Below are 27344 nucleotides of genomic sequence, written 5' to 3'. Positions count from 1 at the left end.
CTGAGAAACAACGGCGAATGCAGATTCTGTGGGGAAATTTCCAACGTGCCATGAACTTTGGTACGACTGATGTTGAGGATGTAGAGCTGGTCTTTGTGGAGCCTCTCAGATACTGGCTTTTGTTAAAGCTCTGAGACTGTATGATGAGTTATAACTCGTTATAACTCAAAAAAGGGGAACACACAATAGATCTGTAAGGTCGCGGTGATTAACTTCTCTCCTAAACATTCTACATTCTTCCCGGAACTTACTATGGGGCAGGGCCGTCCTGATGGGTGGAGCAGAGGAGCAGTTGCTCCAGGCGGCCAAATTTGAGAGCGGCCGTTTCGGTACAATTGTAATGAATTCGGTACATCTTGACCAAATTCGGTACGAAATTTCCAACAGTATAAATGCATCTAGTAAACTGCTTCAGAATGAGAAACTTGACATCAATGAGCCCACAAAAGCTTTAAAAGCTATCGACGACTATTTTGTCAAAATAAGGACTGACGACCATTTTAGAGAAATATTAGTGGATGCTGCAGAGCTAGCAGAAGAACTGGAAATTAAAGCAGTTTTTACTAATGACATTAGAGCTCGTCCTAGAAAAAAAAAACTAGACAGTTTTTGTATGAATCAGTGGCTGAGCCAATTTTAGATCCACAGGAAAAGTTTAAAATCGATTTTTTCTTTGTTGTCCTGGATACAATCCATGAGGCTCTCCAGGAAAGGTTGTTAAAAGCTCACTCGGACTATTTTTCGTTTTTATAGGACTTCACAGTTCTCAAGAATATATCAACTAGAGGAAATAACAAAGCATTGTATGGATCTTCATCTCTATTTAACGGACGGACACAAACATGATATTAATGGCCTAGAGCTTCGGGACGAGATATTAGCGCTAATTGCTTTAATACCACCAGATATGCCGAAAACTTCAGTTGTCCAAAACAAACACTAAAATATTTAAAAATTCACGATCTGATTGGAAACTTTCGAAATATTTACATCTCCATAAGAATCTTATTAACGCTGCCGGTTTCAGTGGCAACTGGAGAGAGAAGTTTTTCTAAACTCAAAATAATTGAGAATTACCTGAGATTAAGTATGACACAAGAACGATTAAGCGGATTATCTTGTAATATTTATTTCCTTTTTTTCGGAAAGCGTTGGATAATATTTCTTACCATCTGTGGCACAACTTTCATAATTTTTTTCACACCTGATTCTTTGGATTAAACTTCGCACTAATAAAAAAAACTACTGTCTGTAGGGGGGGGGGCGCATTTTTTCGGGCTTGCTCTAGGCGGCCAACAGTCTATGGACGGCCCTGTATGCGGAAATTACCATCAGAGCCGATTGATAGAGCAGCTGCCCTAAAAACATGAGATATTCAATTTTCAAATCAAGACGAAATCATTTGAAGCAATCAACTTTATATTAAAATGAAAATAACTAGAGAATCGCAAAAAAACTCAAAACCAAAGCATTTAAAACTCATTCGTGCAACTTGGTGTCGATTTGGTTTGGCCAATTTATACGCGTTTACACGAGTCAAGTGAATTGATCAAGTGACTTGAACGTCAAAAGTTAAACAATAGTTAAAGGTCATATTGCATTCGTACGAATTGAATTCAAGTAATTTGATCGATTCACTTGACTCGTGTAAACGTGCCTTTATGCTTTTTGAGGTTAAATATTCTAATGTAACATCATTATTTTTCGTGTTAATATTATGGATTTTATTACATGGAAATCGTGTTCAATCGCATACAAAAACTTTTAATCACTTGCAAATTAATTAATGCTCTCTACATGACGATGGTATACATAATAAGTACTTAAAATTATTCTGTAATAAAATGATACAATAGATAATTATGTATGTCTTCTATTAGTGGTTATGCAGCTCATAAAAATTTAATATTTATGATGGGAAAAATCAACGTCGGGTAGCCACATTTTCTGATTTAAATTTTAAAATCTGTTTTTAACATATTTTTATTATTATGAATAGTCAATCTTCATACAATTTTATGATAGCCATGTTTGTTATTTATTTACTTTAATTCTATTTCGATTTTGAAAACAGAAAAAAATCATATCATTGCAAATTTAGAGTAATGGTGCATCTGACGTCATTTAAATAAGCTCCACATAGTACCGCCAGGAAGCACTAAACTAACTTACATGTTTTATTGCCTATCTACCAGTTGGTAGTCACCTGCGATATAAATAGCATTTAATATTTTAGTGAATTTAATAACCCAAATGACACCATAATTTATAGGCGCCTTGTTAAACTATCGAGTAATAATATTTGGAATTAGTTAAATCGGTCACAGCCGTAAGTCGTACCATCCATCCTTTTCTTAAAGGGACTTACAACAACGGCACTTTTGACCCTCCCTGTAACTTCGTTGTGAATAAAGTAAGAATTTGCATTTTTAGTAATAAAGGAGGATTCTATTTCGATTTTTAAAACCAAAAAAAATTATATCATTGCAAATTTACAGTAATGGCGCATCTGACGTCATTTAAAGAAGCTCCACATAGTACCGCCAGGAAGCGCTAAACTAACTCACATGTTTAATTGCCAATCTACCAGTTGGTAGTCACATGCGATATAATAGCATTTAATATTTTAGTGAATTTAATAACCCAAGTGACACCATAATTTATAGGCGCCTTGTTAAACTATCGAGTAATAATATTTGGAATTAGTTAAATCGGTCACAGCCGTAAGTCGTACCATCCTTTTCTGAAAGGGACTTACGACAACGGCATTTTGACCCTCCCTGTAACTTCATTGTGGAGAAAGCAAGAATTTGCATTTTTAGTAATCAAGGAGACATATTATAACTGACTAATAATTATACCTACGAATTATCGCTAGTCAAATTTCTTTAATTTTGTCACTGACACACTCACCAGCCCTCAATATTTAATGAAATACAAAATCAGAAACATTTTGTGACTAGCAGTCTCACAAACTCGAGAATCTTGTCTATAGCACTATACTTTTTAGACTTTTTGACATTTGATACACAGCCAATGCACATATCTTTCGAATCATACAGAAATAATATTCACCTGGAATGCTTAACATTTTTCGAAAAATCAGAATTTCATCTTGTGGAACTTCGATCTCAAATGAAGATTGGAAAGCACAGTTCTACCAAGAAAACTAAAATTGATGTGAAATTTCATGTATTGAAGAGGTAAACCAACCTGGATATATGTTTCAACCCGTTGATTACAAAAAAGAAGACTGCTCATACTGCTCATTTTGTCCCTACACTTTCAAAACCAATTTATTTAGACTGCGCAAAAAAGTGTGTAGTGGAACAAGTCCAGCTATAAGCACTGTAATTCTTTATTTTTTATCTTGCCTATTGCATTTTAGTGTTTAGTAGATATGTTTTTGTATACATAATATGAAAATAAATATGTATTTTTATTTATACCTGGACTGTGTGGGACATTCTGTGACTTCAGTCTTTGGACACGCCATAGATATCCATAAAAATCTGCATAGTTAAGTTTTTTTAGGAATTATAATAGCTAAATTGTATTATTGCTTTTGCAATGAAGGAAAAAAAAAGATTTATTCTAATATGTGACCTAAATCATCTATTCGCTAATGGAATACGATTTGTTTATTTCGAAGAAAAGTAAATAAGTTCTGCTTGACATTGAATTTCCTCACCTGAAAGTAAGCGCGCAACAGGTGGTACAGTCATCGTTTAGAAACGCCATAGTATTTGTGAATCATTAATGTTCTTTCGTTTCGTAGTAAATATTCTTGAGTGATTAGTAATACACGTTTTAGTTTTTGTTCTTGTACCTAGTATAATTATTGTAGCAGTTGGGGATTACTAACTTACTTATATCGAATAGCGATTATCTCTATCGAATAATACGCATTTAAATTTAATCTCAACTTGTAACCTTAGAGTAATAGTAACTAGTGCGAAAATTTGTCGATTGCCCACGAGAGCGAAGTTGTTTTGCTCATTCTCTCGAGTGGGCAATCGACAACTTCGCACGATTTGCACATACTATTTTTTATTACGTTGCTTTTTAATATGTCTTTTGTTATATTTCATCATGTAAACAAAAGAGACATATTAAAAAGCAAAAAATACTATAAAAATCTCATTACAAGAAAAACAACTTTTGGAACACCTCATAGATGAATGCAAAAGATGACATTAAAAATTTCAAATTTTTAAATCGAATTTTAGAGTAGAAAATAAAGAAATTTGAACGTTGCTTCTTCATAATGGTGTTTAATAATTTGTTAACATGATGAAATATGACAAAAGAGACATATTAAAAAGCCACGTAATAAAATAAACAAAAAATAAAAAAAATATTTAAATGTCAACCTCACTTCTTTAATATTGACACGTCGTCTTTTTTGCTTCTCAATTTGCGTGTGCCAATGAAAATTTGGGTGCGAGAAGTTTACTTGTCACACTCAAATCGGCATTAAATTTGCTCGGAACTAGTGTGGTAATGGTGAAGTGTGAAGGCAATTAGCGTCTTTTCGACTCCAAAAGAAAGCGAAAAGATACTACTTTTCCCGCACGAGTAATAAAAAATAACGTTGTAACTTCATATTGTTGTGATTTGATAATTTCATCTGTTTAATACCGAGTGACGACGAAATCATTGCAATGATCGCTATTTCATTGATTTTTATCGTATCAATTTGAAACTTAGCTATATTAGTTATAAAAACTTTTATTTATTTTTATTAACAGTTGAATATTACTTTCTATTTAACTGTAAGTGGGTACAAGAAAATAATTTTAAATGTCACTCACTCCTTTTTACATTTTTTATTTTCAATTATGCTTTGCAAGACATTCCCAATTTATATGGGGAAATTTTGTAGTTATTATTTGCAGTTACGCCAAACCGCCCAGTGAAATATACGTCAAGAGAGATTATGTTGTGTCTTTTTAATTAGGTTGTCAAAATTTTATATGAAATAAAAGATCACTATCAGTTTTTATTTAAATTCTCAATATTAACGTAAAATTTACTTTTGAAATTTAGAATAGAAAATACCTACCAGAAATTACGTGTGTATACGAGTAGTTACTTAGGAAACAAAAGACAATAATAATATTTCTATTTTTCTAAACTATTCTAAATTTCAAAAATATAAGATTACTTTTGAGAATTTAAAGTTTTAAAGACAAATAAAAGTGTTTATATTTAATTGTAAACTATTCATTTTCAGAACTCACGGAAACATTAACAAAATATCACCTTTGCTTTATTTATCGGTAGACGGTTTGACGTAGTCAATTGTTATGAGTAATAAAATTTCACCATATTCAATTTGGAATGAAATAGCTCTACTAGGCCATTTCAAAAAATAACATCAATTTGTGAGATAACGCTGTGTAAAAATATGGAGGGCGTCGTTTGATATTCTTTGTTATAAAATATCAAAAATGAAAGAAAAACTATAGAAATGAACCAAATATCATATGGTGCCATAGATAGAGGTAGCTTTTCACATTTACAATTTAATATTTTATAATTAGCTTTAACAAGAACTGACCCTAATGCTAGTGTTAATTAGTCACTTACGAGTGCATTTCATAAAAGGAACTTTAAATGTTATCTTTAAAAGTTCTTACACGAATTATCTACACAGGATGACGAATAAAGCGGATTTTAAAAACCTTTTAAAATTAGAACTAAATGCTTTAGGTCTAGTCTTACTTCTCTGCAGGTGTATGTATCCTTACGGTAAATCAATAACTAAAATGTTGGTTTTAAATTATCAGTAACTTTACTTCTAAATATTTACTATTTAGATATTAGTGCTTAAAAGTGATAACCCGTTTCTGTTTGTATTAAATAGACATGAGAAAATAATTTTATTTTCTTCAATTTACAGGGTGTGACAATATTCCGTGGACATAGAACTACTACGTGTTGTTGGAATCAAAATAAGTCTATTGGACACAATTTACCTCTATACAAAAGTGCTTCGTTTGTTCGTTAGAGGGCATCAAACTTTATAAAAATAAACACATTTTTTCAGATGCTTTAAGAACCGCTATTCCGATTTGAATGATATTTTGGGTCTACATTTAGTCTTTTGCTAAGTGATTTAATATTTGACTTCACAAAAATCAAGAAAAACTAAGGGAAGGGTGAAAACGAAAACTACCCCCACCAATTTTACTATAAATATTTCCCAAGTCAACCGACGTCAACCTAACCTAACCTAACCTAACCTAACCGATTTATTTTTCGTAAAATGATCCTTTTTACACTAACTCACATTTTTTGTCTGTTGTAAAAAATCGCCATCGCACATACTTTTTAACAAGTCAAGCTCACAGAATAGTCTAGTAATCCTTACTAGGCTAGTAGGCCGTAGAGGTATTAATGCTGAAATGTCCTACTTAATCTTTTCTCAATAAGAGGTAAATAAGTCTTTATTACTTGATTTGGGCGATTATTACGCAAATTGAAGATACACACACTTCTTCGAAATAGACTGTCATTTGAACATTCAAAAATGTTGGACCCCTTATATTTTACTTTCCAAAATGGGATAATAAAAGGAATCTTGATTCTGATTTAGTCTTTAAAGTTCCTTTCAGCATTTTATTCTTTGTTTATTCTTTGATTTTAAGCTTTAATCATGTAACGTTTTAATTCAACTGTATCTAGATTGTTTGCATGTTTGCATTAGCTGTGGACGTTGTCGACGTCGCTTAAAGCCGCGTCCAAGCTAAGCGAACAAAACGTTCGCGAACATATATAATTAAACAGATATTAAGTGAAAATTGTGAGATAGGTAGATTTATAAATAATAAAGCCAACAAGTACAACTAGCCTAGGCCTATTAAGCCGCGTCCAAGCTAAGCGAACAAAACGTTCGCGAACATATATATTTAAACAGGTATTAAGTGAAAATTGTGAGATAGGTAGATTTACAAATAATAAAGCCAACAAGTACAGCTAGCCTAGGCCTATTAGGAGCGCGGAGCGCCGAACGGCTAGTTTGTACGCCTGAGTGTGCGTCTGCCTGCATGCTAGAGCACGCGCCTTCTTTTTCCGACGGGTGTCGGTACATTAAAAGGAGTGCACGGCGTGCATTTCGGCGGACACTTGGAAGGGTCTCATTTAATTTCGGGCGTCCGTCTGTGATTTTTATTTTTTACCGAGTATTCGACAATCGGAGACGCAGTTATTAACTGGGATCGTGAAAAACATTTAAAACTAATTTGTTTACACAAAGAAAATATTTTATAATTTTAATTTTATTGTGGGTTGAGTGTGAATAGCTATGTAGCTAGACTTCGCCCAAATAATTTCATTTTTGTCAATAAAGACCTTTATGATTATTTTTATTAAAAACCGGAATTATGGGATTCTGAAATTAAAAATTACTATTTAATAGGAAGTTTTACACCGGAAATGAAATTTTACCATTACATTTTTAGAAATAAATATACCGGGTGTTTCACACGTAACGACAATTTTACTCCAAATACCTAAATAATGAATTATTCGTAAAAAAATGCTTTTTCCAAATATGCTGAGCCAGCGTCGTACCATTTGTAAAATTTGAGTTTTCAACACAGTCAATAGTTTCAACACAGTCTTGGTACTCTAGATTGAAATTTAAAATGCTATTTTTATTTAATTGGAAATGTCTAAAATTGACATATATGTCATTCTATTCAGAATGTCATTTTCTATCAAATAAAGAAAAAAGTACTGAGGATACAATCTAAAAATCCAAAGTTGTAATCATCTCCGGTGAAACAGGAAGTGACCGAAGGTAATTGAATACGTCAATCAATCCCGATTTCTGTCATATACTAACAAACCAAATTTCGTTGTATCCTTGTTTGTTTTATTATCTGAAAAAATAAAAAAGTAAAAAAGGTGAACCCCTTTTGAGAGACACTTGGTAGAATCGGCTAAAAATGAATACAGGTCTTAAAAATACACTATAACGAATAATCTACCAAAAGGCCCCTGTGGCCCTCCGCCTGCTAAATATTGATTCTTCAACGACAAAAGTTCATAAACTGTTACGGTTAAGTTATTTAATAAAATGCTTGCACTGTAGTTTTCTCAGCTTTGCATCAATTTTGTTTTGCTACAGAGATTCTTTTTTGTCTTTTTGCAAGCATCAGCCAATACAATAAAAGCAGCTGCCGCAATTTTCATGTTATCATCCATATTTATTTTTTCAGCTCATATTAAGCCGGGCACTCGAAAAAACAGCGACTACCTAAACGCATCCTAGATCTATTGAGTAAACTGGTTGTCGCATTCTTCCCCGCACCTCAGTCCGCGGGACCGATGGGCTGTGCCGTCGTTTACGACCTGCTGCTAAGTATATAGTGTGAATTATATATGTTCGCGAACGTTTTGTTCGCTTAGCTTGGACGCGGCTTAATAAGTGGACGTCGAACCATTCAATTATCGACGTGATATTCTTGACATCGCCCAATACTGTACACTACGTGCCCAATACTGCACAGTCATATTGTAAGATGACGCTTTCGATATACCGGGTGCGTATGAAAAGTCACCCCTTTTAATATATAACTTTTTTATTTTTTCAGATAAAAAAACGAGATTTGGTATGTTTGTATATGACATAAATTAGGATTGATTGACATTGTTTTTGGTCACTTCCTGTTTTGAACTTTTGATTTTTAAATGGCTCCCTCGGTATATCTTTACTTTATTCTATAGAAAATGACAATCTGAATAGAATGACACATCATATGTCAACTTTTGACATTTTCGCATATGCTTTATTTTGAATTGTAACATGCGGTTCGTAACGACAATTTGACTCGAAATACCAAGAAGTGTATGGTACCAAATTATTCGTAAAAAATGCTTTTTCCAAATATGCTAACGAGCCACTCTTGTTCCGTTTAAAAAAATGAGATATGATAAATACGATTTGGGCATCTTTTAACCAGCCAGGACAAGACACGAAAAGGCTCCTCCAAGGCTCCTTGATGAAAAATTAGTGTTTTTAACACAGCCATTGCACTCTAGATTGACATTTAAAATACAATTTTTTTTAAAGCGAAAATGTCAAAAGTTGACATATGATATCTCATTCTATTCAGAGTGTCATTTTCTATCAAATACTGAAAAAATATACGGAGAAAACAGGAAGTGGTCAAAAACAAAAACAATTGAATAAAATGACATATCATATTATGTCAACTCATCGTCAATCAATCCTAATTTATGTAATATATTATCATACCAAATGTCGTTTTTTTTATCTGAAAAAATAAAAAAGTTATAGGGGTTAGCCACTTTCGAGACGCACCCGGTAAAATGATAATAAAATGGGGATATAAATTAACTAGAGATCGTTGTATTTGTTTTAGCGTAGTAATTTCTTAAAATTCTTCCTATATTCTTATGAGAGTTTCCTTTTTGGTGTAGTACGAATATATTTTTAAACGACATAGATATCTTAATTATTGGATTTACAATTTACGTTAATCTTCTAAAATTTTTATAACCATAATTTAGTTATTATTTTTTCAGCCTTTGCCTGTCCGATTTGCTGTTCTGTTTCTTGGTATTGCCTTTTTCTGCTAGTCAGTTCTTCCATGGGACATGGATTCATGGAGAGATTTTATGCACCATGGTACCGACCTTACGTTATGGGACGATAGGAGTTTCCCTACTTAGCATAGCTTCAATATCTATAAACCGGTAGGTATATTTTAAAAAAATGGCCTAGTGACATATATGTATTAATATTGGACCCTAAAATCTACATAAATATAGTCCCAAAACTGCAGCAAAAGTCGCTCATTCTTATATAAAATTTAATTTTATAAAGATACTACATATTACGCTTTACATATTAACGTCCTTCTTCTTCTTACAGTGCCACACTCTATATAGAGCGTCGCGCGTCGGCTACCTCTCGCATGTACTTGTGACGTGTGTCATCAGTGTTTCACAAGTACACGGGACCTACAGTTTATTACCGAATCCGAACGGCATATTTGAGAGGCTGTACAACGCAAATATACTCAAGGTGGTTTGCCAGTGCCTTCCTTGAGGTGGCGGCTCGTTGGTCGCTCTATTTAGATAAATAAATATTTTTATTTAAATAAATAAAGCGACCGTACTGGCTGGGGATCGAACCCAGTACCTTCCGCTCCGCAGATCGACACACTAACGCTGGAGCTACGGCCGGCCACGAGTATTAACGTTAGTGCAGCAAAATCCGTTTTATCCGCTTATACCGTATGATCGAAAAAAAAAATAGCAACCAGTTGACTCGGAAATGACGATCGATGGCATTCCAAATATAATTTTACATATCAAATGATAGCGATATCAGTCATCTTCATTTCATAGCCATCGCTGACGCCTTTTTTTCTTGATCATATTGTATTTGCTTTTTATTGTCATTATTGTTGCAAATCCCGCATTTTCCATAGGCTTTTTACACAAGTATAATATTGCTACTGACGTCTTATCCATTTCAAATCCTTACCTAATTTTAACAAAGTAGCATACCTAATAATTCCAAACCAGGATGCCAATTTGCTGCAGCAAAACCCGCAATATGCATCATACTGCAACAAAATCCCCCTTAAGCTTGATTTTCATGCATCCGTTGTCCGACGATACGTTGATACGATATTAATTTTATTGGTAGAATTTAAAGACTTTGATTGGTTAGAAAATAACGCAGTTTTTAAATTTATTGCATTTTCATGCCTCCGTTTATCGGATATACGTTGGTGTTATTTTATATTTTCGTTTCCATAACGATTTTGCTATTTTACTTATATTTTTATTAAGGTTAGATCAAAGAATATGCCTAGCTAGAAAAAGAATGGACTCTGCCATACTGAAAAATGGTCTTACAGAAGTGGCGCCATCTATTGAGTAGGGCTTGTTTTAAATGGATCGAAGCGCGGGCTTTTAATTAAATTTGATTATTAAATCTTATTTTTTACACAAATTCAACAATACTAATAACAAGTATCGTTGTGATGTGTAAAAAATAAGATTTAACAGTATAATTTATACAATTATTAAATAAAATTAAAGCCAAACATGTGTAAAAATTATTTATTATTTAAAGTTTTTATTTATAAGTCAAATATTTAAACATCATTTATTATAAGAAAACAACATCAACGTAATACGCCCAAAGTTTTGTAAATGGAGTAAATATAAATAGGTACTTAAATGATGGCAAAAATAAAAGACTTACATTATATTTTAGGGCCACAAACAAAAGGAATTGTCTAATTAAAACCATATACAAACTAAAATATATAGGAAACTGAAATGATACCGTCTGTTGGAGAATTCAGTGGCGCCATGCATCGGGTCGTTACACAACTTATGATACAATTTTATTTTATTTTACAGGAAACTTTACATTTTAACGACAGGTAACTATATTGTTGCGTCGACTCTAGCGCCATCTATTATCAATTTTTGGAACGTAATTTATTTTTTTTGTACAGAAAATAGATTATTTTTCTTCTATTTCCTATTTTTTAATAAGAATAAGATACTCTAAATGCGACATCGCTCCATTACATCGTATTGTTCTCAAACAGGTGACGTTTCATTTAGAATTAACTTATTCTCATCAAAAAATATGAAATAGATAGAAAAAACAGCTATAGTTAATAAAATAAAAATAATTAACTGTGTGTGGATATGTTGAATAATTATTATTAGTAATAGCTTTATTAAAAAAAGTAAATAATACAAATTATACAATAAATAAAATTTCTTCTTCAGACGAAGGCTCGCACGGCACTGCTATATTTAACTTGTTCATATAAATACAGTAATAATTATAAATCAATACAATAGCATTAAATAATATAAAATTCAACTAACAAAGTTTTGTCGCGAACTTATTCGAAGCGCGGCGAAAAAATGTGAATTGGATCAATGGTATCTATGTATAAAAATGCAGACCCACGGATTAAAGCGAAGTAACGCGAAGAATCAAAATACATGCAATTAATCCAATGACATTTTGGCGCTTCGCAAAAGTTTAAAGCATGATGAGCACTTGAGCGAAGCGCGCCGAAGCCGAAGCCATGCGAAGCACTGTTTTTCGCACGCGATGGATAATTAAAGTTGCTTTAACCTGACCTTTTTAATTTTAGTATTATGCGTAGAGAAATATTATCTATGTGACGATTTGATAAAAACATTGGATTCATAACGTTAATATAAAAATGCCTTTTATCTGCATTTTTCCTCAATTTCCACCCAGGTGTTGTCTCGTCTCAATTCATTATAATAATTTGGATTCTCAACATAATTCTTTGTAGCTCTGTATAATCATAATGAATGTTTCATCATACGTGATCTCAATAATTAAACTGAATTCACAGGTTGTACCATTCCTTTGATATGCTTGAGATCTGAAACAAATAAATATGTATAATTATGTGACACATCAAAAAAACCTCGAGTATGGTTTATAGGAGGAAAAAATTAAAAGTTGATGCCGTTGAAGGGCTCTAAAATCTCAACAGAAATTGGCTATGAACTTTTTATCTTAGTCTTTAAGTTAACACAAGAATTATTTTTCATAAGAAATAATTATGGTGTTTATATGCCTTTAAAAAAAAAATAAGCAGGATTCAAAAACAATTGCTAACAAAGCAAATTTACATTTTTGAGTAGTATGCTCCACTTATTATATTTTTAATTCTTACCTAATTTGGTTGTAAACAACTGCCTGGGTTAAATTCTTAAAAGAGGTCTTACAAGAGACAGATATTATACCTCACTCACAAAACTGCATCATCTGCACTTTGGAAGATTCCTGATTTGGGTTATCTGATCCTTTCTCTAAAATGATAGATACAATTTAAAAATCTAAAACGATAATTTTAATAAATCAAATTCAGTTTGGATTCGTAATACATATTTAACATTTTTAATAAACTTTGGAATATCTAATAATTGAATCACTCTCTGCCAAATTAAAGTAGCCAGTGCCATAACTTGTTTATTTACAGCTCAATTAAAATATTTTTTGTTATAAAGTTGATAAGATATTTTTTTTTAAATAATGTTCATCTTCATTACTGAATATTTTACGACATTAATTTGGCCTACAGTGTAGGTACGTTCTTTATTTAACTAAATGCATATACTTACCCATATGAACTGGTGTATATAAAAACTTTAGAATTAACTTCTAAACCTCTTTTTATTCCATGTACGATCTTGATTACAAAAATGTAAATCACAAACTCTATAAATCTTTTAAATATCTTGCTGTGTTGTATTTTCCATTTTAAGGTTTCGCACTTGATATCAGTTTTGAAATAATGTAGGACCGTTCTTCGAGAATGTATGTCTTTTGGAAAAAGACATCGGAACAACATAATTATGAAAGGGTTTACGGCCTGATTCCATCATTGTTTTTAATAAAAAGTTTAAATAATCACTAAAATTCCAGTAAAACTTTTTTCGATTTTTGACGGTACATATTATTTGATTAGAACTGACTTGATTTGATTTGAACTGCCTAAATATTTTCGCCTTAAGCGCGACCGGTGGTTCGTCACAGAACTAATAAATTTGTATATAACTGGTTGCGGTAAAATTGTCCTTTCAAAGATCTCAATTTCAGTTTCCCATATATTTTAGTTTGTATATGATTAAAACACATATAACAAAATGACAACAAATTATAATTTGAAAAACGTTTTGATAATCATTTGATAATATTATGATTGGCGCTATGACAACGACACTATTTTTTGAGAATTTGACAATAGTATGACAATGGCCGTTGGTAACTATGGAAACTACAAAAAAATTCTGATTTAACGCCATCTGGCAATAACTAGTAGCAACTTCTTAACCTAAAAATTAATTGCACTACCACCTAGCGCCTGAGGCTGGAACTATTTTATTTGAAATTTCCGTGGAAACGGTGGAACCGCTTTTGCTATTTCACTTTCCCACCCCTGGGTTAGATTAAATTTGTCAAAAAAGTGCCAAAACGTCCGTTATCGTATGAACGGCATCGATGGCATTCCAACGGGCTGAAGTAAAATATTTACGGATGAAAAGTGGCGCGAAAACGCTATGAGCAATCAAAGAACCGTCGGACCAATGTATCAACGTATAACGGATGCATGAAAATCAAGCTTTATCCGAATTATTTCTGTATTTTTTCTGTTTAAAAATTAAATATTAATTTTTATTTCTAGAAAAAAAACAGATACAAAACAATGATTCCACCTAATGGACACGTTTTTTTTTGTAAAAGAACGCTTTAAACATTTGTTAAAACAATTTTTTCGTAACAACCTTTTTGAGATAAGACGGGTTTTGCCATTTGATGCCTCAAATACATTTATAGTTATTTTGGTTTTGTTCAAATGTTTGAAATTTTGATTTTAAATTATTAGAAAAATGAAGTTCTGAATAGAAATAGTTTCTAACTGCATTTTAAATGTGATTTTGTCAAAAAGAGATCTACATATCCAAATAAAGTGAAACATATTTTAATAGAATAACGCGCTCTTTTTTAAAAGTATAATTTTTAATTTTAAATATTATTCTAAAAGATGTAGTCTAGATAATTGTGCAATCTACTATGTTGCCTAACTTGTAATTATTAAGAGTAAAATTGAAGTTAAATTTGAATAACATCATCATCGTCATCATCATCAAGCAGCCCGCTTTCACGTCCATAGTTGAACATAGGCCTCCTCCAAACGTCTCCAATTCTCGCGGTTTTTAGCTGTTGCAAGCCAGTTAGTTGTTATTCGTTTCAGATCGTCGGTCCATCGGGTGGGAGGTCTGCCTTGGCTACGCTTGTCGGCTCTTGGTCTCCACTCTATAAGTCTCTTGGTCCATCTCCCGTCTGCCATTCTAGCAATGTGTCCAGCTCATCTCCACTTTTGTTTTGTGATTCGCTGGATAATGTCATCCACTTCCGTACGTCGGCGTATATCTTCATTTCTTACTCGATCTCTCAAAGTCAGGCCAATCATAGACCTCTCCATCCGCCTCTGTGTCACTCTCAATTTTTCTGCGGTTGCTTTTGTTAGAGCGAGTGTCTCTGCGCCATAGGTCAAAACCGGGCGGATATATTGGTTAAATGCCTTTCTTTTCAGGTGTATTGGGATATTTGCTCTAAAGATGTCCCTCATTTTTCCGTAAGGCGCCGATCCCAAGGTAATTCGTCTAGCCAGTTCACAGGTTTGGTTATCTCTGCTTATTTTGATCTCATGGCCCATGTATACATATTTGTGGACTAATTCTATTCTGTTGTTGTGAATTTGTATGTGTTCGCTGGGCACCATATTAGTCATTATCTTAGTCTTGTCAAAATTTATTGTTAGTCCAATCTCGTGTAATGCATCGTTAAGTTCTTGAAGCATGTCTTTGATCTCTCCCAGACTATATCGGACACTATAACGATATCATCTGCAAAGCGGAGGTGGTTGAGTTTCTTACCATCGATAACTATTCCTTTTTGTTGCCAAGCCAGCATTTTAAATGCATGCTGAAGAACAGTAATAAACAATTTTGGCGACATGGTATCGCCCTGCCTAACTCCCCTTTTTACTTTTATCTGCTTAGTTGTGGAATTAGTAGATTTACAGTTGTTGTAGCATTGTCATATATGTTTTTTATTATGTTACAATATCGATTGTCGATTCTACATTCTTGTAGCGCTGTTAGGATGGCCGGTAATTCTACCGTATCGAACGCTTTTTTAAAATCGACAAATATCAGTGCTAGGGGACGATTGTATTCGATGGTTTTTTCTATTAAGGTTTTTAAACACTGCAGATGATCGTTGGTACCAAATTCGGAACGGAAACCAGCTTGCTCTTTAGGTTGATAGAAGTCCAATTTTGCCTCTAGTCTATTTGTTATAATTCGGTTTATAAAGATGGTTAAGAAGGCTAATTGGTCTGTAATTTTCCAGGTCTGCTATGTCTCCTTTTTTATGTAAGAGGATAATTATTGAGTTATTCTACTTTGTAGGGATATTTTGATTTTCCAGACAGAGATTGAACAGCCGTTGAATATTGGTCATTAATACTGTTCCTCCCATCTTTATCGCTTCTGTGACGACACCATCGTCCCCCGGAGCTTTATTGTTCTTCATCTTTTTTAGAGCATTATAAATTTCACTTACAGCGATTTCCGGAACATCTTCAGAACCCTGATTCTGAACCTTTCCTTGTAGGTACTTCCTCGAGTCTAGAGTAGAATGCTTGGTGTATAGTGTTTCATAGAATGGTTCCATTATCTGTAATAAATGTTCTCTATTAGATGTTATATTACCATTTTTGTCCTTGAGTTTGACAATTTCTTTTTTTCCATTAGTGAGCTTGCGTCTCATTATTTTCATGCTCTTATTATCCTCGATAGTTTTAACTTAATGATGCTTAAAACTATTGAGGAAATTTGAATAACAGCATATCAATAAAAATCATCTTCAAAAAAGTCTCAATATTTATATATTATACCATTATCCAGAACCCATTTTTCTGCATGGTATTGTCGATAATGATATTGAAGATACAACATGCCCATGTCTATATTTCATTAGTATCCCCATTAGTGCCCCATGTCTATATTTCATTAGTATCTTCTAAATGAGTTGACTGATGCTATCTTTAACTTATTGGAATTTCTTTAGGGCTTGTAACAGATTGACGAAGAGATGCTTCTTGAACGTCTTCTGTTGAAAGTCCTGTGTTTTTTTAGGGTTGTCGATATTCAAAATAAAAAAATTGAGGAAAGGAAACGAAATAAAACGTTATTAAAATTTATAACATTCACGTTTAGTGCTACCTACAGCACATTTCAATAAAAAATAATGATATATGTATATTATAAAGATAATTATAAAAAACTTTAAAACTATGCATTTCCGCTCCCATGTTTATAGGAAATTTTTTTCATATTTTTTGATGAGGTACCAATGAGTATCTGTCGGCGCGGCGCGCGGCGTGTTAATGAGTGTCTGTTATTAGTGAATATGTCTTCAGTTTTTTAGCATTACAATATGTCCCACTTATAGTAACTTTTGCCTTCAAATTTTCATTCAAATCGCTAAAAGCACTTGGAAGAAAATTATAATAAATCTAAAAAATAAAGTTATAGCTACGAAACAAAGCAGAATCTGCCCTATGTTGATACAAAAGAAAAATCTTCTTTTTACGTGAGGAAATCTCCCCACGAAATATGGCATATGTTTTTTAAAACACCCTGTATATCTAATTATATACAATGCCATGCTATCGAAAAAAGCGTCATAGTTGGCTCGAAAATGAGGATTGATGTCAAGTTATATGTGTATGGTTTTTCCATTATACGGCATTTTTATATAATAATAATAATAATAATAATAATAGCTCCCGTATATAGTGTTTAACGCCTTGGGAGTAGCAAGGTACAGCTTGCCATACTAGAGCCGTTCGGTATACAAGGAAGGTAATGTGGCTAGCACTACGCTTCAACCGTCTATTATTACCTCAGGATTGTGAATCCCAAGTACTCATTTAAGGCTGAGTCGACCTACCTAGGTACCTACCCAAACTATTTTTATTTTAATAAAAATAGTCGGCTGATGAAATGCCGGGTGTGGGATTCGAACCCGCTACCTTGAGATTGGTAGACGAGAGCCTGTACCTCTACGCCACCGGGCACCCATATTATAATATACCATTACCATACACCATTTTTGTAATATTGGTATTATTTTACAGGTATATACTTATAGCTTGGCCACAACTATACTCCAAGATTTATACGAAAACGAAAGTAATATTATACATCGCCGCTATTTGGTTGTTTAGTTATGGTTTACAAGTACCTACTCTTATGGGCAAATGGGGCGAATATGGAATGGATGAAAAATTAGGAACGTGTTCAATTAAGCGGGATAAAAATGGTAAAGTAAAATTTTGTTAAATATCCTTATTGTTACTAATGCCTATAGTTTTCTTTGGTTAATATTTTCTATAGATATTTTTGGTCATTATTAGATGTTCTAAAGAACATGGCTCTAAACCAAAATAAATAATACTCTTTTAAGAAATATAAATAATGTGCAGTGATTTTTGAAATTGTATACAGATGATAAAAAAAATTGTACCAAATTTCAGTTAGGTGATAATACAGATAAAGATAAAAAAGTTCCTGTGAATAAATATGCCGTAAGATGCTTCCCGAGGACGTTACAAATCTTGAAATTTTTTAAGGTTTTTAATTAAAACGTATCTTTTTTTAGATCAGATCTGGACTGAAACTACCTTAATTCATCATCATTCAACGTTAATGTTTTTAATACAAATTGATGAAATATGGTACCTACTACTCGTATATCATTGATTCGTGAATTTTTCTCAGTGCTCTAACATTTGACTTTCACAAAATTAAAAAAAAGGACGGGAAGCGTGAAAACTACCCCCACCCCTACATACATTTTAGTATAAATATTTTCCAACTTCAATGACAACAGATTTTCTCTTCGTAAAATGGCCCCTCTAGTATTTACTACATTTTCTGTCTTTTGTAGAAAAGGGCTACATCGCATAGTTTTTGTGAAAAAAAATTTGAAGTATTTACTTTTCCAAAGTAGACCTACAAAATATACAGGGAGTTTCAATATTTCGTGGACATAGAACAACGTATTTTTTGGATCAAAATACCAACAAGTTAATTGCACATAATTTACCTTTATACAAAATTGCTTCGTTTGTCCGTTAGAGGGCATCAATCAAAGATATACCCGAACGTTAATTAATTAAAAATTATTATAGTTATTAATGATACAAGTTCGATACGAATATCATAATGAAACGCGTGGAACGTTAAGTTTCTCCTGGCATATTTGGAACATCTTTCAAAACATAGGAAGGCCTCATCACTTTGGGTATATTATTCCCTTATTATTCCATGCTACGTTCAGTTATATCAGTGAAGAAAAATACAGATATTAGTAAGTACGTCCATTTAATTGCATTTCTAAAAAGAAAATTTTAAGTAATTTAATTTTTTTAAGTAATTTCCCAATTTCGGTCAAAAAAATCGAGAATTTTAAGAAAAGAAGACATAACTCGTTTTTTGTTGGAAGCCGATGATAAAACTTATTTCCTGACAAAAGTTTCATTGATAGTGGGACTTGCGGGAGCCTGCCGGCGTATCGAGTTGACAAATCTGCAGCTGCAAAATGTTAAAGATGAAGGACAATGCTTTCATATCATTATTCCATTTACGAAAACAAAGATATCACGAGATTTTTTTATAACGAAAGGGAATGTTGAGGGAATAAATATGGTGGAAATGGTTCGAAGATATTTAGGTATGCGGCCAAGCAACACAGAGCATATTTGATTTTGGTGGGGTACAGAAATGGAAGATGTATTAAGCAACCCGTTGGCATTAATACTTTAGGGAAAATGTCGTATAAAATAGCATTGTTCCTAAGTCTTCCAAATTCACAACAATACACTGGACATTGTTCCCGTACATCGTCTGCGTCGTTACTTGCAGATTCAGGAGTGGATTTATTAACTGTTAAAAGACATGGTGGTTGGCGCTCTAACACAGTGGCAGAGAGCTATATAGCAAATTCCAAAGAAAATAAGAAAAAAGTGTCATGTAATATTTTGGGTAACATTTCTGGCAATGATGGGTCTTCAACAAGTTCAAGCAATCAGGAAATAAATTTACTTTCTAAAAATTCAACTCACCTGTCATCGTCTGGAATTAATTTAACCAATTGTACTGATATTATAATTAATGTTTACAATAAATAAACGTATTTAGGTACCTTTTTTCCCTTGTTTCTTATTTTAAAATTTGCGTGTTATTATGAATTCATAATAGCACTAGTATTCTCTGGCACTAGTGCTATTATGAAAGCCATAATGACATCCAAATGACAATGTTGCAATGTGTCATAATGACATTGTCGTATATTAATTTTTTTAAGCTTTTTATGAAGCTTATCGTCAAATATAATTTGCTATACTAACATAAGATTCCATATTTTCACCAACTAGATTATTATACCATAATAGATTTTATGCGCCTTCATAACTGAATGTGACAAAAACATTTTTGGAAGTTTATTTTGCAAGAGTCTTTGAAAAAATAAATGTTTTCCTCAAAAAGTATGCACAGCGACGATTTTTTACAAGAGACAAAAAATGTAGTAATTACTAGAGGGACCATTAAAATCGGCCGCCGGTGGAGTTGCTTGTACTTTTTATAGAATTTTATGAAAGTTAAATATCAGAGCACTTAGCAAAATATAGAGCTGCACCCAAAATCTCATTCAAATCTGAATAACGGTTCTTATAATATTTGAAAAAATGTGATTATTTTTTTAAAGTTTGATGCCCTCTGGCGGACAAACGATGCATTTTTGTATAGAGGTAAATTGTGCCCAATGAACTTATTTTGATTCCAAAAATACGTAGTAGTTATGTCCACAGAATATTGGGACACCGTGCATATCTTTGTACCTTTTTTGGCATTTGGCCATTGAAACGTGAGGCATTCTTTTCCGTTAGTAAAAATTGTTTTGGTAGTAAAAAAACACTGGCAGGCGGGTTTCCATTTGGATTAAACGCACTAGGTCTTTTTATTTTGTTTTTTTTTCTATTGGTGAAAAAATATAATTCTTTTTCACGATATTTTTTTATTAGTTCAAGAGCCTTTTGATTTGAAATTGGTCTGTATAATACTGTTCTTCATGAAATGTTAATTTTATATGAAATACATAATATATTAAAAGGATTATTTTACAATTGACTTTATACCACCTTTTTTACTTTAAGGAACCTCAAGTTGAATGTGGCTCAATTTATTTATCTAATACGTTTTCCAAGCTTCTAAAATTACTCTAAAGTTAGTAATTTATTTCCTAATAGTTTATTCATACTTTCACACTCAAAATTTATGGCGACATTTAGTCAAAATATTCCCAGTTTTTAATTAATTTTTAGTACTATAATAATGTATTATATGTAAATATAGGTATAGTTACTACTACATACATAATGTTACTATTGTTAATTTTTTTTGTAATCAAACGGCCATGAGAACGTAGGATAGTTTATATTATAATTCGGTTTACATTTAAAGAAATAAATTCAGATGATTAAAACATATCAATATGGTTTTGTGACGAAAATGGAACTATTTATATATCAGGAAATGTAAATGCGATAAGAGGATTTTAAAAAGCTTGTTTGGAAAAGGGGTTTTATTTTATTTTAATGTTAACTAATAAAACATTTAAAATAATTAAACTACTTATTTTATTTATTCATATTTGTGAAATGGCTAAATTACAATGGCTATAATTTTTAAACCAAAAAATCTCTCAGTTTTCGGATTCTCAACGCTCCAGTATTTGCAGTTCTGCTTATTCACATTTACGTTTAAAAAAAATGAGCACTCATCCCTAAAACAAATATTTTAGAACTGAATCCTTCTATCTGGATCGTCGTCGCCAAGTTCCTGCAGAATCTTCATTTTGTAGGGATGGAATTTGTGCATTTTCAATACTCTTTTGACAGATGTTTGAGGTATTTGAGGATTGATGCCAACTGGCGTGTTGATGTTTCTGGATTGACCAATACCTGACCAATAACTTCCATCTGCATTTCTTCATTCAGTACCCTGGGCCCTGTCCTTTTTTTACTTTTGACCGATCCAGTTTTTTGAAACTTTAGAATCAAATCTCTAACATAAACGTGACTTACGTTTTTCTCCGGATTTCCCTCATTGAAAGCACGGGTCGTTCTCAAATAGCACATACCTTCAGCACCATAAAGAAAAACTATTTGAATTCTTTCTGCCACAGTATAAACCATTTTTCTTTCAAAGAAGCGAATCAAATAAAGGTTTAAAATACCCCCAAATTTGCAAACGATTGAAAATCGATAGAAAACAGTACAAACACGCAAAGATATGCCGTTTTAAGATTCCTGTTTGTTGAAAGAAAATGTATTTTCAATACAAACTGTCGTTCTCCTTGGAGCCTCCGCGACGTATGGGAGGCGCCACCCTTTACAAGCCCTGAGAATAGTGGTACTAAAAACTGGAGTTTCTCACTTATTTAGAAAACACCCCCCTTTTTGTAAAATTAGTTTTACGAAATTTACAACGCTATATAACTTTTTTTTTGGTTTTAGGTAATTCCTCCAAAACAGCTCTCTTTATAATCGGCTTCGCCTTACCCTCTGTGATCATTGTTGTTTGTTACTCGAATATATTTTGGGTGGTGCGAAAGTCCCACAAGAGATTGGCTCAACACTGTACCAACGATGGAAAATTCAAGAGAAGCGAAATGAAGATAACCAAAATGGTCTTGGTTATATTTGTCTGTTTCGTCGTGTGTTACTTGCCTATAACCATCAGTAAAGTGTTTGACCCGGAAGTGAAACACGCACCTCTTCACGTTTTGGGATACCTGTTGATATACTTGGGTAGTTGCGTTAATCCAGTTGTTTATGTTACCATGAACAAACAGTATAGGTGAATATAATTTATGTTAAGTTTTTGTTAAAATACAGTTATACGGGACGAATAACATTAATTTAAATGTATTTAAATTAGTGATGAGCAAATGCAAGACCAAGACCAAGAGTCTTGCAAGTCTTGAACTTTTTAATGGATTTTTACTAAAGATATTTTCATTCTTCTAGAGTATGTCTCCGGATTGTCTTTACAAGAGGAAATACTTTTTTATTATCGTCATTTTTAGAAAAATGCATTCTTCATAAAAATGTTTGCTTGTTTTAAAATGGTTAATAATCCTGTTTATACTTTTCCAAATTTCGATACCGTTTTAGAGAAAATTAAAAAAGAACATAAAAACATAGTTGAATTTTTTCCTAAAAATCAAAAGGTATCTATGGTAATATCATTTCGATTTCATTTTTGACAGATTGTTATAAATAGAATTTTAATTAACGTCATATTTTTTACTGTTTTAAAATGTTAAAGAGGTACAAAATTGACTTAGTTCATTTCTACGGAAAGGGTGATAATTGTTATCGGAAAATGTGATACTTTAACAACAGTAAAAAATATGACGTACATAAATAGAAATTAATAATAACCATCTATCAAATCTAAGTGATTTTACCATAGAAAAAAATCAAATAATCAAATTTAAGTGATATTACCATAGAAACGCCTTAAGATTTTTAGGAAGAAAATCAACTATATTTTCATTTGCTTTAATTTTCTCTAAAACGGTATGGAAATTTGGAAAAGTATTTTTCAAAATGTCAATAATAAAAAGGTTTTTCCTATTGTAAAGACAATCCGAGGACATACTGTATATACAGGATGGTTTGAATGGTAATCAGGAAACTTCGGCAATATACAGTAATTCCATCCGTTCTGTATCTAGCTACGGAAATGTATATTTTTCTCGTAGTAGTGTAATGCTTGTATTACACACCTAAGAGAAATATACACTTCCGTCGTTTTTAGTAATAACTTTGTCGGACAAAAAGTTATTACTCTTCAAAATAATACAAAAACATGTAGGCGGCGCCTCCTACAAGTGGGAGTCTTATAATTTCTCATGTAAAAAATATTAAGGTACCAATTTTCATCCAAATATCGACATTGGTTACGACAAAAATAACAGGCTTACTAGGCTCGTGTATACGGTCGAGGAAGCGTAAGCCTGTTAGTAAGCCCGTTATTTTTGTCGATCTTTTGCATCTCGTAACTGGAGTCGCGTTTTGAGACTCGGCTATAAATACGGGCGTAAGTCTCGCTCATCACTAATTGAAATAATTGGAAATACTGTGTTAAAGGATTATAAGATTAGTGATTGGTGTTGTGATTAGGAAAAGAACTCGAAAGAGAGTTGAAATAAGGTTCCTATATAAACTTCAATTCGGATATCTTCGAACAGTAAAGTAGACATTTAAAATGTTTCGCGCTTTTATAATAGTATGGAAAAATCACATGAAATAAAGATGCCCCATTTTAACGCACATCCTGGTGCTTGTAATGCAAAACTAATTTTGGAAAATAATGTTAGTGTTAGCTGGTTTTAGTATGATAACGACCAGAAAGATGCATTTTTCGAAATCAAGATTTTTCTCAATCTTAAGTTTTGTTCTTTATATTTCAGGAATGCCTATTTAGAAACACTGAGATGTAAATACAACAGCAATTTAGATTCCCAGTCTCCAGGTAACACGCCTACGAAGACACAGGGCATGTCAGTGGCCTATCTTAAGAAGAACCCGAATCCTAACGTTTATTAAGAACGTTATTAACAAATCGTTACATTACCACAAAAGCCAAAGAATATGGAAATATGCATTTACCTAACGTTATTTTTTAAATGAAATCAGTCAGATTACTGTCTATTCAAGGTCATATCGTTATTGTTAATTTGTACAAGCTAGTTTTATAGTATCTTCGAAACATCTACTAGTTATAGAGAACCATGTGATATTATAATTTTGGTTTGGTTATATTTTGAAACTACATAGATGTTATTTTTTTGTCTTAAACTTTGAATCTACAATAATGATTTATTGTAGAATATGACCAAAGTAGTACTTTTAACAAAATATATTTCGTATTTTCCGAGTGCTAACTATTTCAAAAAATATATATTTTTCTCAACACAGGTTGCTATAAATTCGAGGTACGAGCACTGGTATCTCGGAAACCGTAATAGACACGAACATGGTTAAATTGGGTCAATTTTGCGCCTTGGGATGTTTGCAAATGTTATAAAAAAGTTTCAAAATGTTCAAGTATTGCAGAGTTTTTTGAAAACAACTTTTTTTTGGGAAATACATTTTAATTATTTTCTGTCGTTACATTCGAGAAAATCGAAAAACTAATTGCACATTCTCATAGTCGCTTTATCAGGGCTATCTGATCGTATTTTTGAATTTTCAGATGAGCTAATAGTTTTTGAGATATACAGACCAACTTATTTTGTTAAATACAGACCTGCGTTTTTTATTTCAGATTTTGAAAGAATTCAGTCTCTTGAGTACAACGATATATAGTGGCAGGTCGCAGTGTTTCCGACAGAGGACGGCCCCTTGATATTGGAAAAAAATAACGATATACATACATATAGTATATGCCACACTTAATATTTTTTTTCTTTTAAACTAATTTCAAGTCCGGCTCCAGTTTTTTAAATGATTTAACTTTATTATAATAATATAATAATCGTAACAATATTAGGGAGCGTTAATTAACATTGAATAAGCAAAATCGCGCGCGCGCGCGAGCCAAATGGAAGATTCAGATAAGTAATATCCAGGTCAGTATTTTAAAGAGATTATCTTTACCTTTTTGTATTATGAATTTGAAATCTGAATGTAACGATCTACAAACCAGTTTCTAATGTTATACATGTTCGAAAGGATTACCACCCTGCAGTGTACAAATTTATTTTTCGTTCAATTTTATGTATAGCCCTTTCAACAGAGTTTATACTTCCGAATGCATTTTGTACCGGTTTTTTAAATGTTAATGTGTATATATTTCACTTTTACAAATGATGTCAAGTAATGCCACCCAAAGGAAAATATCCTTCGGCGACAGGTCCCGGAACCTCGCTGTCCATTATACTGCTCCACCATTTCCAATCCAGGGAAATCTTCTAGGGAAATGATTTGATTGTTTATATTATATTTATATTATTTATTTCTTATTAGTTTTTATTATTTTACAGTATTTAATTTTCCGTATTCAATCTTTTACAACACATCATTCTTAAGTTTTAAAGTTTATCAGTATTGTTACGACGAATAGATTAAATATTTAAAAAAAACAGAGCCGGACTTAAAATTACTTTAAATTAATTGTGATAAATTGCCCGAAACAAAATGTTAAGTGTAGCATATCGTTGACTCAGGAGACCTAATTGTATGAAATAAAAAATGCAGGTCCGTATTTAAAAAAATTAAGTTGGATCTCAAAAATTATCAGCTTCAATTTAAAAATCCTATCAGGTAGCCTTGATAAAGTTTGGCCATGAGAAGGTGAGATTAGTTTTAGAATTATAATATATAAAAAATAGACAGAAAAAATAAAATTGATTTTCAAAAAATCGTTTTTTTTTAAATAACTCGGCAATCCTTGACATTTTTGAAACTTTTTTGATGGCATCTTGGTGAACATCTCAAGGCGAAACTTTGTCCCAATTTAATGATGTTCGTATCTATCAGGGTTTCCGGTTCTATCAGGGTTCAGGGTACCAATGTTCATCCCGAATTTGTAGCACCCTGTTTACTAAACCGCTCTGTCTGTGGTATTAATATAAACTTACGGGTTAAAATTATTATTTGATCTACTTATAAAAAATACACGATTATATTATATATTTATTTATATCATATCTATCATCATCAATATGGAATTAAATATAAAAAATTATTTTTAAATCCGAAAATAGATTGAAAATAATGTTCTTGTGTCAGCCTTTATCAGGTATAATGGTATTGTCTAAAATAGTATTGACAGATCTCTTTTAGGTGAATGAAATATACCTAATTTATGTATTAGTTGCCATTTTTGTGATATAGAAAATTTAATTTTAAGTGTACAGGATATGCATTTATTGTTTATAGAATTCATATTATCAGTGTAAATAATATAGTTTTTGTTGGAACCTATGGTGTTAACACTGTAAATTTAAAGTCGGAGATCGACTTGACCAGAGCGCTGTAATGGAATGTAATGTAACACGAGCATTCGCTAATTAATGCCGTAAAATAATGGGCGAACGGAGCGGCTCGCGAACACCAACGGATCCAGCGGTGCTCCACGCGACTTACGGTTTTTTAGCGCATCTCATTTATTATTATATTACATGTCAGTATAGATTCGGCGACTGTCCGAATTCCAATCATAAATGGTTTTCATTTAGGTTAGACGTGCTTCTGTTGATTGGCGGTCTAAGAAAATATAATTAATGGAGTTGCCTGAAAACAAAATTTTATTATTCACTGAGTAATATCATTAGTAACTTTACTCCTTGTCATATCCTTTGTTCTTTTTCTGCCACTTTATGACCTTGTTCTCGCGTCCTGTGACTACTGACGTAGCCATAGTTTCACAGAGATGTATTTAGGAAAATATTATGAGTTCACGCACGTATGATATTCACATACGTTTAACGAACCGGTATTTCCAGTTTTTTTTCAGTACTTCCGGTACTAGCAAATTTTTGTTTAATAATGGTAGAGTTCGTTAAACAGCAAGCCAGGGATGGTTGTCAAAAGTAAAATCGATAAAAAATTGAGGTTTAAATGAAAATAATATCA

At 32.4% G+C, this 27344-nt stretch overlaps 1 protein-coding gene across 4 annotated transcripts in view; it reads left to right on the top strand.

Moving 5' to 3' along the window:
* Window positions 1-24733, top strand: part of LOC115878201 (G-protein coupled receptor moody-like) — a 79842-nt gene extending 55109 nt beyond the window's left edge. For 2 of the 4 annotated variants that reach the window (XM_030894632.1, XM_030894639.1), the window contains exons 3-6: window positions 9544-9729; window positions 17769-17953; window positions 22212-22554; window positions 24176-24485. In XM_030894632.1, the coding sequence (XP_030750492.1) occupies window positions 9544-9729; window positions 17769-17953; window positions 22212-22554; window positions 24176-24311 (850 nt within the window). In that variant the 3' untranslated portion in view covers window positions 24312-24485. Of the gene's footprint in view, window positions 1-9543; window positions 9730-17768; window positions 17954-22211; window positions 22555-24175 lie in introns of all 4 variants that reach the window. The other 2 variants (XM_030894618.1, XM_030894626.1) reach the window with 2 other exon arrangements.
* The last annotated feature ends 2611 nt before the right edge of the window (window positions 24734-27344 follow it).

The sequence above is a fragment of the Sitophilus oryzae genome, unplaced genomic scaffold (genome assembly GCF_002938485.1).
Source record: "Sitophilus oryzae breed Bouriz unplaced genomic scaffold, Soryzae_2.0 scaffold_1062_pilon_pilon, whole genome shotgun sequence".
NCBI lineage: Eukaryota > Metazoa > Arthropoda > Insecta > Coleoptera > Curculionidae > Sitophilus > Sitophilus oryzae.
Note: the sequence above shows the minus strand (reverse complement) of the source record. Positions and strands in the feature narration are given on the sequence as shown.